The sequence below is a fragment of the Cucurbita moschata genome, unplaced genomic scaffold (assembly GCF_002738365.1).
Source record: "Cucurbita moschata cultivar Rifu unplaced genomic scaffold, Cmos_1.0 Cmo_Scf00001, whole genome shotgun sequence".
Classification (NCBI taxonomy): Eukaryota; Viridiplantae; Streptophyta; class Magnoliopsida; order Cucurbitales; family Cucurbitaceae; genus Cucurbita; species Cucurbita moschata.
Genome location: NW_019268517.1, coordinates 3,525,728 through 3,535,799, shown reverse-complemented (window position 1 = coordinate 3,535,799; position 10,072 = coordinate 3,525,728). Strand labels below are relative to the sequence as shown.

Here is a 10,072-nt window from a genome sequence, read left to right as displayed (position 1 = left end):
GTTCATGTAACGATATGACCACAAAATGTTTACGATATGACCTCAAAATGTTTACGATATGATATGATTATGATACGACATGTGAATGTAATATGATATGAAAATGATATAAGGTATGTTATGGTAGAAGATATGTGATAAATTGACATATTTATGGTATAATATATTGTGATGCGATATCTTATGGTATGATATGTATACGATGAAAATTATTATGCCTGGAAGCATGGAATTTATGATATGATATATTTATGTAATTTGAATGATATAATATGTTTGACATGCAAAACGACGAACTAGCATAAAATACATACAAATCCGACGTATGCATGAAAGATATGATAACAAATTGTGAAATGATAAGAAAAATGATGTGATATGTAAAAATGTTGAGACCTCATGCATTATTATGTGCTCATGTATTGAGCGATATGCCTAGCCCTTCACGATAGTACAAACGCATACATTACGAGACAGGAGAACAATCATTATATTTATCATAATGCTGCGATAGTCCGGCACAAAAAAGATCATTATGTTAACCTAATGTTGTTGTGACGATGACTAGTTCTGGTCAGGCAGAAAAACGATCATTATGTTAACCTAATATTGTCAGGACGGTTACTAGTTCTAACGGGTGGTCGGCCTAAGGAGCTCCCATAGTATGCTCGCCCAACAAGAAAAGTGGCCTAACGGTATGCAAACTAACTAGTAAGTCCATACTCGCTCGTATGGGTATGGGTTGTGTGTAGAGTATATGGTACACATCCAACTTACCATTAAGATAGCATTATAAGAAAATAGATTGAAATGATGGGCACGTCATTGCATTCACATGTATGGAATGACCTCCAATAGAGGAATGACATGACAGGGTATTTCCTACCACCTCTAAATATGGCAAATATTGGAGACCTAATATTGATCATTTATCAACAAACAACATTGACCATTATAAAAGTGGGTTTATCCACACCACCATAGCTGAGAAAAGATTGCAAAAGAGAGAAGGTTTCAAAAAAGCATCAAATCTTGAAACTCATAAAGCCAATCCTCACATGAACAGCCCTTGGAAACGGACAGGTTTGTTCAACCTTCTCTCTACTCTGCCCTAAAACGTATGAAACAATTTAAAATTTCAGGTCCAAATCAAAAACTTAAAATCGAGTAAGTCCCATGATCGAATACCAATTTGATGAAATAATTGAGCTGCAAATCAAATCCAGAAATGTTTTTATCAAAGAAATTCTCGCCACCAAATCAGAAATACGTTTATCCCTAGGCATTTGACCAAATGGGATCATCGAGCTCTTATAGAACTTATCACTAAAATACCTCTCCAAAGGATCAGAAGAAGAAGAAGTGGAGCAAAAATGATTTTTCATTAGATGGAAAATTCAAATCATTAACTCCATGCTTGTGAACAAGTAATTGTCCAATAATGAGCCGGTAATGAGCTAGGAATGTTCATCTTCCTGCTCTAAATTGGGCAACAAATCAGTAATTCAATTCTATAAATTATAATCAATGAAAGTGGCATACCAGAACAAAGGGATGGACTTATCAATCCTCTTTTAATCTCCTCAATAGCTTGGAAACCCATCGATTCACGCGTCGCTTTAACGAGTAACCAACCACCACCCCGGCAACAAAGCAAATACCACATAGCTTTGAACAAGTTAATATCGATACTACTTGCCTGCCCACACATACACACACCAGTCAAATTTATCATATTACAACAAATGAGGAAGACTGAACTTTTGTAGTTTCTGTTCAGTATAGATCAAAAGAAACAATCATAGAAGTTCCCAAAATTTCAAAAATAAATGAAATTCAATCTACCATATAAATTACTCCAATCCAAAAGAGTTAAGAAAAAGTGAACCATCAAAATGAAAATGGAAGTGAACCATTAAAAAGAAAGAGGGAAAAAGATTCCCAATGATTAAGGAAAAGGGAAAGTAATCCAACGGAATTCGCAGAGAAGACACATAGTTGTTAGAAATTTGAAGAGTGCCTTCAATATTCCAATTGTGGAAAAGAACAAAACTCAAACAAAAACAAGCAACAAATTGAGAAACGGGTGATTCCGGCAATGGCAACAAAAAAATATTAATAATAAACCCTCTGGCGGAGGAAAAGCCCGTAATCAACCGCACGAGTAAGGACCGATTAGAGCCCCAAGAAAGTGGACGGAAATCAAGACGAATTGAAAGACAACGAAGACAGAGCGAAAGAGAGAGAGAGAGAGAGATGGAGAAGTACCTGGGAGGTCTAGTGGCAAGCAATAGACGAGACTGATCGGAAGAAGATAGGGCGGAGGCGATTCCTTCTCCATTTCTCAAAGCTTCCACTGAAGAAGGTAACGCCGCCGATTTCATTTCTGCCGTCGGACTTGAAAAAGAGAGAGAGAAATACAAAGTAGGGTTTAGGAGCCGTTTGAATTGTGGAAGAAGAGGGTGGGAATGGCATGAAATGTAATATTCTAATTTTTTAGGCTTTTTTTTTTTTCTTTTTTTTTTTATATTTTTATTATCAGTTATTATTTACTCCTATATATTTATTTATTTATTTTAATAATTATTAATATTGATGGCTAAGAGTACGAAATGACCCATAAAAAATGTATTATTGTTTCATTAATAAATTATTACAATGGTATAAAATTTATAAATATATCTCATTAGTTATAATTTATTCTAATGTATAGAACATTTTGATTTTTTAAAATATAAATTCGAATAAATATTTACAATTAAATGTTTATATAATTTTATTAAAATTATTTAATTAAGCGTTATTTAAAGGATATTTTAAATGTTTGTTTGCTAGAGCATAATATTAGAAATTATAAAATAACAGATTAATTATAAATCCAGAAACAAAATTAAAGGGTAATATAGTAATTTGAAGTAGTAGCTGGGAAGGCTGAAAAGCGAGGACAGGAGGAAGTGGCGATCTGCACCCATCCAGGACGAGGTGAAGGAGCGCAAGGAAAGGGAAATCAGAGCTGTTTTGCAATGGCGAATAAGCCTTTGGGATCGACTGGAGAGTTCTTCAGGAGGACAGACGAGTGGAGGAAGCATCCGATGCTCTCCAATCAGTTCCGACATGCCACTCCTGGCCTCGGCATCGCTCTCGTTGCTTTCGGCATCTACCTTGTCGGCGAGCAAGTATATAACAGGATCCATTCTCCTTCTTCCTCTCACCATCACCATGCTGATGCTTCCTCCGCCACCCATTAACTCTTACCGGTGATTTCCCTAACTCTTCACTCCGGTTTTCATTTTAATACTTTCTTCCCTCCGCCGTCGGGGTGAATTCTGTCGTGTTTGAATCTTGTGTATTCATTTTCCCCTAGTTTTCTGTTTTAAATGAATTTTTATCCCGCTCTCATCTGAAGAGAACGAATGTGTTTCTTTTTTTTCATCTTTCTGGGTCAAGGTTGCCCGTAATTTCGATGGGGTTTCTTTTTTATGTTCTAGAATTTCGCAGTGCTTCCTATTTTTCGATGTGCTATTTCTTTTTAAATGTATTCTGCGGCAATCTGTGGCGTGTTGTTGTCTATAATCGTTCAATGCTATAGATCTGTCTTTTATGTATACTTCTAAATAAATTAAGGGAGGAACGCACAATTTTTCCTGCTGCTGGTTATGACAATTTTGAATTTCTTGGAAGTTTAGCCTGATTAACTTTGGTAATTATGTTAGTGGTTGCTGGAATGGAAGTCGTTTTTATTTTTAGTAGTCTGTATTGGATATATTAATTAAGTCATGGGATATTTACTTCGAGTTTTCGATTTCATTATTCATGTATTGCTTGCATATTCATTCTTACCCAGGAATAGAGCTTGGTTCTTGTGTCGTTGTGACTGGTGTATCATAGTTTGATTGGATGCGCTATGAACTGTGATGCCATGAACATTGCGTTTTAACTGTTTTGGAGCTTTGTATGAAGGAATTGTGTCTTGGTGTTGTTTCTGCACCTACACGGGTATAGTCTCTGTTCTGTTCATTTGTCAAACCACTTTAAAATTATGGAACTTAGGAATAGCTATCTAGAGTACCAATTTGAATTTCCTGTCGCTTAGCTATGCGACAAATCCTCGCTATGTCAATTCCCCCTAATGATGAGGAGAATGGTCTTTTAATACTTTATTTCTTCTAAAGAATGCTTCTAATAGAATGTAGATAATATCTCAAGCTGTATGCATTTATATTTTCTCTGCAGCATTCTTCATTAGAAATAAACCGCTCTCCATTGAATAACGAAGTTTCATGGCTTGACAATGCATCTGGATGCACAAGGGCATCACTGGCATATGTATGTCTTATCCCCAAGTCTTTTTCTGAATTTAATGCAAGGGGAATTACCGATGTAGTGTCCTATCTCTTAAAAAAGATACGATATACAAGGTGAAATACTTTAGGCTCAATCTTGTTACAAGATTATGTAAGATTATAGTTATAACCTTGGTTGATAGATTGACGAAAGTCCTTCCTTGCACTATTTCCTACTCCCAAGGGGCCTGTTCTCTGTTAATTAGAGATGCAAGTATGAATGAGACCAATGTCTGTCTTATCTCTTTAAAAAAGATAAGATATACAAGGTGAAATACTTTAGACTCAATCTTGTTACTAGATTACATAAGATTATAGTTATGACTTGGTTGATAGATTGAGGAAAGTCCATCCTAGCACTATTTCAACTGCCAAAACACAAATCTAATACCAAGTGTTGATTGCTAACCAAGTCATTGAAGACTAGGAAAACTGATGACCATGTGGATTTCATACATGAAGTCATGGGGAGGAAGGGATTTGAGTTTAAGTGGAGACCTGAGTGTGGAGTTGTATAAGTTCAGTAATTTTTTCCCATATTTGTCAATGGGAAACCTAGGGGCAAGATATTTGCTTTTATAGGTCTTAGACGAGGGATCCTCTATCACCCTTTCTCTTTATCTTAGGGGTGAATGTTCTAAGTATGTTAATTTCGTTTGGAGTGCATAAAAGGGGTGGAAGAGGGGTTTAAGGTGGGAAAGGAGTTAAGGAGTTTGATTCATCTATTGCATTTTCAGCTTGTTGATGACACCCGTTTTGTCTATTCGGGATTGGGAGGATCATTTGTTAATCTTAATGGTTTTTTGTCTTTCTTTGAAGTTTGTTTTTTTCCTTAACATTAATAGGGACAAAAACTCCATTGTAGGTTTAAACTTCTACCCCTCTAAGTTGAGTTCTTTGGCTTCTTTGGTTGGGTGTGAGGTGATTCAGTTCCCTTCTTATCTAGAATTTCTTTTGGGTGGTATTCTGAAGAGTGAGGGTTTATAGAGTCTTGTTATAGAAAAAATTCATAACCGATTGTTTACATGGGTAAGCATCTTCTTCTTGGGAGACGCACTCTTGTTCCCTTGGTGTTGAGTGGATAAAAGGGGTTGGAGAGGAGTTTAAGGTGGGAAAGGAGTTAAGGAGTTGATGCATCTAGTGCATTTTCAGCTTGTTGATGACACCTTTTTCAATTTGGGATTGGGAGGATCATTTGCTAATATTCTTAGAAGTTTGTTTTTTCCTTGAGATTAATAGGGCAAAAGCTCCATTGTAGGTTTGAACTTCTACCCCTCTAGGTTGAGTTCTTTGGCTTCTTTGGTTGGGTGTGAGGTGGTTCAATTCCCTTCCTCTTATCTAGAATTTCTTTTGGGTGCACGTACATATTTGGGTTGGCCCAATGATAAGTCCATTGGGGAGGCCTTACGAGCCGATCCAAATGTGGCATAAATGGGTCAGCCCATGAGTCAGATCGATCGGGCTGGTCAAACTTTGCTTTTGAACCAATCATGGATCAATGGGCTGAACTTGGGCCAACCTTTGGGCATGGCCTTGTTGATGAGGTTGAACCCAGGGAAAAGGGAATTCAAGATTTGAACCCTTGATCTTCTATGGGTTTCTCTCACAATTATCTTTCTCACATCTTGCCTGCCACTTTTTTACCCTAAGGTGTCTTTTCTTTCTCCACTCTCTAGAATAACTTTTCAAAGGTCAAAATTTTCGTGTGACAAGTTTTACATAGGAAGTCAATACCATGGATTGTGTTCAAAAACACTCTGTGTTGTACTTGCTTTGGTGCATTCTTTATAGGTAGCAAGAGGAGGACCTTGATCATATGTTATGAGGTAGCCAGTTTGCACAATTGCTTTGGATTCAGAGGGATGGGTTGATTTGGATGTTTGTCATGGAGTAAGGATGGTTACTCTATGGTTGAGAGCAGGAAATGTTTCATGGCATGCTAGCTTCTTTGTTATTTTGTGGGACATTTAGCTTGAGAGGAATAGGATGAAGTTTATAGAGTTAGAGAGTTCGTCTGTGGAGGTTTGGGAGACCCGTGGTTACATGGCCTTTGTAAATAGGAGCTATGTTGTATTATGTTGGATTGAATTAGGTTTTGAACTCTTTGTTATTGTTTTTGTTTTCAGTAGTATGTCCTTGTATATTATTTCATTTCTCTCAACGGAAGCTTGGTTTCTTACCAAATAACTAAATAAAACTGGTATTTCTAACTTATAATATTTTTCTCTTATTTTTATTAAGTGTTGTTAATTGAATAGAGTTCTATGACAATGTAAAACTTTTTCCCGATGTGTTATGTTCAAAACATCCTCACTGAACTATCTCCTCACTCTTAATGTGTTCGTAAATGTTGTAATCTGTGCAACTTATGTGACTTCTTGCTAATTTTGCAGATGCTTCCTGCTACTGAATCTAAGCTTGGAGTACTACAACACTCTTTCCCTTTTACCCTTTTATGTGCAATAATAGTTCCCTACTGGACAAAGCACTTGAAGCTTGTAAATGTATTTGATGAGTTTGGGATTGAAATTTGCATCAAGACTGATGAAGTGTTTAAGTTTATAATCTAGTGGTTCTAGCAATTAATTTTGCTCATAGATAGTAATAAGATGTTTTGGTAATGATTTTGTTTATCATTGCTCCTTGAATGAAGACTTGCTGTAAGTAGTCTTGAATGCTTGATCTCCAGGAAACTTATTGGTAAGTGCTTATTAGTTGGAACATCATTTTTTAAATGCTGAAATATTTCGTTAGCTTTGGGAATAGAATGCTATTGATCATTCATAACCTACTTTTCTTATTAATTAGCACTAACGACTTCAAGTTTTACCCCTGTTAGGTTCAATGTAGCAAGAAAAATGTTGAGTATTTGGATAAAAGATTATTTGTACTCTATTCGTTGAGGTTTAAACTTTAGATCCTTTCGATTTCAAATACATTAAACGTGAAGATCCTTTTAACATTTTGCTTTAGTTTATACATGTCATTACGAAGAACATGAAAAATGTATAAAAATGAGTGGTCGTACTAAAAGTGGGTGACGGATATTTTAGAAAGTTGATTTTAGCATATTAATGGCTATTGCAAGCTAATTGTTTCGTCACACGTCCTTTTCTTCTTCTTCCTAAACGTATCTTTAATCCCATAATATAATAATTCCTAAAATTGTATCTTATAAGTTCAAAATTCTACTTTTACTTTTACTTTTCGACTCCATTAATTAGTTGCCTTGAAAATAAGGCTATGTAACTTAATCATTTTCAAGTTCGAGGACAATGGTTATGGAACCAGTGTCCATGAACTTGAAAATAAGGCTATGTAACCAGTGTCTTTGGTTATCTCTCGGCGGCAATGCACAATTTTATAGTTTCATAGTTTCATAGTTTCAGTCATCTAGTTACTTTGGGTTGCAATCTTGGGTGCAATTTTACAGCTTCAACACATAAAACTTATCAAATTCTTAAAATTCCTTCTATTTGATGATTTGTAACGATATAAACACATAATTTCTCAATAATGGACTTTAGCAAACATGAACGAATAGCATTCTCATTTCAATCATTCATTTTGATCTAACTCATTTCAATTTCAAATGTGACAAGGGGGCCTAAAACGGAATACAAAATAAGTGGTAGTAGAATACAAATTTCATATCGATGAACATACAACTGAATGTTGGGATACAAGGTTTTTTACTCACTATTTTCATGTCTAACTAAGACCACTAACAAAATCAATTTTCATTACTATTTTAACATCTAAGACATACATTAAACTTCCACCATAAATACATGATGTACAGAGGTATACAACGAAATTGCATAAAAAGACGAATTGTCTTTTCTCTACATGTATAATACATATTATCAAAACCAAAAGGAAAATGTCAAGCAACTTTGTCACAAACTGAAAAGCTTCCTGGGTCGATGGTAATGCTCTTTGTGCAATTATTAGTTTTATAGATCCCCACTAATCTATCTGCTAACTCGAACATATTGTTTCTCAAGCTGTAGACATTATAAAAGACAATCAATCATAAATGGTATTGCCTGGTTAAATTGTAAGTCGGTAAGGATCCAGTTTGTGAGTTCATCAAACCTTATAATGATGAATTGAGCATCTTTGGTTCTGTCCTTCACATAATGGCCAACAATTGATACGTTCTTGAAATCTACAGCCACAAGAACCATAAGTTAATGAAGTGGAAAAAATATGGTCTAAATCTCATTCTAGTTTCTGGCTATGATACTAATTTTGTTTGAGTTCCTAAATTTTTGTGTGTACTATCTTAATCTCTCAACTTTTAAATATCCTATTTTAGCTCCTAAATTTTACATAAAAGTTCATTTTGGTCATTGAAGTTAATATTTCACTAACTGTTCCACAAAAATACCAAACTATTTTGAATCCTAACACTTGATTAACGGCTTGTGAGTTCAAACATTTGTCACTTAAAGGTGTCAAAATAAAAACATAAGATAAAAGGGGGCGGGCGGGCGGCCTACAAAGTTCTTTAAAATGAAAAGTTATCGAGAATTATGGGACCACAATGGATCTTAAACCAAAAGATCTTTTAATATTTTTATAGAATTATAAGCAGTCAGGGAGATGAAAAAAGAATTAAGTGCACAGTAAAGTTACCTAAAGCAGCATCAATTTCATCCATGACATAAAGCGGCGTTGGCTTGTAGTGGTGAAGTGCAAAAACGAGAGCTAAAGAGCTCAGAGTCTGAAAGAAACAACGAATCCATTAAAATTCGACATATGCCACATGATGAATATAAGGATCGATGAAATAAGCAGGCTGCTACTATGGTTGTTTAAAGGTACAAAAATGCATTTCAAGCGTTTGCAGAAGAAAGATAGGATTTCAAGATATTTAGAGAGCAGCCAACCTTTTCACCACCAGACAAATTAGCAATATTCTTCCAGCTCTTTTTCGGTGGTCTGACACTAAAAACAACACCTTCAGAGAAAGGATCCAAAGAATCCACCAGCTCGAGTTCTGCATCGCCTCCAAGTGTGATCATCTGTCAAAGAGCATCAAGGAAGTATATCAAAGCGTACTACTCAGAAATACAACTAGCAACAAAGGACAATGGGAGAGGGATATGGATAAGAGTGGCCATTAGAAGATAAATGCAAATCCATATGATTGAATATATAAACGAAGAACATAAAATAAGTGTAGACTTGAGCAACAGTCTAAGCAAGAAAGCCGATAACCATCAACCTTAACTAGTGGGATTGTGATGCCCAATTTAAGAAAATCAAAAAATTGATCGATCATTCAGTTTCATACAACATTATAAAAGAGTGAAAAATGAATGTAAAAGAGAATGAAACAAGATAGAATGAGCTGAGATGCAAACCTGATACATTTCTTTTAACTTCAAAGATATAGCATTAAATCCTGACATGAACTCGTCCAACCTAAAAGTATTACGAGAAAATAACTAAGAAGCAGGAACCTAGAAAGGAATAGTGCAAAGAATTACAGCGCTCTAAAAGAGCAACAAAAAAAAAAAAAAAAAAAATCAAGAAAATTTCATTTGCCTTTTTTTCCTTAATTCATCATATTTCTTTTTCATGTCATCGCGCTGCTGAGTGACTGTATTAAGATCCTCGACTCTTTCAGTATACACTTCCACTTTTCTTCGATATCTGTCGAGAAATGGCATTTCAGAAAGAAAGAAAAGAAAAAAAAAAAAAAAAAAAAAAAAAAAAAA

At 35.2% G+C, this 10,072-nt stretch overlaps 3 protein-coding genes across 3 annotated transcripts in view; 1 reads left to right on the top strand and 2 right to left on the bottom strand.

Annotated features, from left to right (window-relative positions):
• Nucleotides 1–1,363: 1,363 nt before the first annotated feature.
• On the bottom strand, nt 1,364–2,474 carry LOC111458016. The gene is made up of 2 exons (XM_023100523.1): nt 2,269–2,474; nt 1,364–1,699 (listed from the first exon to the last, which is right to left on the bottom strand). The coding sequence occupies exons 1-2, from the start codon at nt 2,382–2,384 to the stop codon at nt 1,564–1,566; spliced, it is 252 nt and encodes an 83-aa protein (XP_022956291.1). The 5' UTR covers nt 2,385–2,474; the 3' UTR covers nt 1,364–1,563.
• Nucleotides 2,475–2,915: 441 nt separating this feature from the next.
• Nucleotides 2,916–7,067, top strand: LOC111453875 (NADH dehydrogenase [ubiquinone] 1 beta subcomplex subunit 3-B-like). The gene is made up of 2 exons (XM_023095164.1): nt 2,916–3,257; nt 6,737–7,067. Exon 1 carries the CDS (start codon nt 3,024–3,026, stop codon nt 3,246–3,248), a length of 225 nt encoding a protein of 74 aa, XP_022950932.1. The 5' UTR covers nt 2,916–3,023; the 3' UTR covers nt 3,249–3,257; nt 6,737–7,067.
• A 905-nt stretch (nt 7,068–7,972) lies between these two features.
• Nucleotides 7,973–10,072, bottom strand: part of LOC111453601 (structural maintenance of chromosomes protein 4) — a 12,339-nt gene continuing 10,239 nt past the window's right edge. Inside the window, exons 23-28 of the mRNA XM_023094750.1 lie at nt 9,900–10,007; nt 9,716–9,776; nt 9,239–9,373; nt 8,985–9,072; nt 8,442–8,514; nt 7,973–8,350 (exon numbers count right to left, since the gene is read on the bottom strand). Of these exons, the coding sequence (XP_022950518.1) occupies nt 8,230–8,350; nt 8,442–8,514; nt 8,985–9,072; nt 9,239–9,373; nt 9,716–9,776; nt 9,900–10,007 (586 nt within the window). The 3' untranslated portion in view covers nt 7,973–8,229. The remainder of the gene's footprint in view (nt 8,351–8,441; nt 8,515–8,984; nt 9,073–9,238; nt 9,374–9,715; nt 9,777–9,899; nt 10,008–10,072) is intronic.

Coding starts and splice junctions, on each gene's coding strand:
- LOC111458016 (XM_023100523.1), bottom strand. CDS start 2,384: ATGAAATCGGCGGCGTTACCTTCTTCAGTGGAAGCTTTGAGAAATGGA. Junction 1,700..2,268: donor CTTGCCACTAGACCTCCCAG/GTACTTCTCCAT, acceptor ATGTGTGGGCAG/GCAAGTAGTATCGATATTAA.
- LOC111453875 (XM_023095164.1), top strand. CDS start 3,024: ATGGCGAATAAGCCTTTGGGATCGACTGGAGAGTTCTTCAGGAGGACA.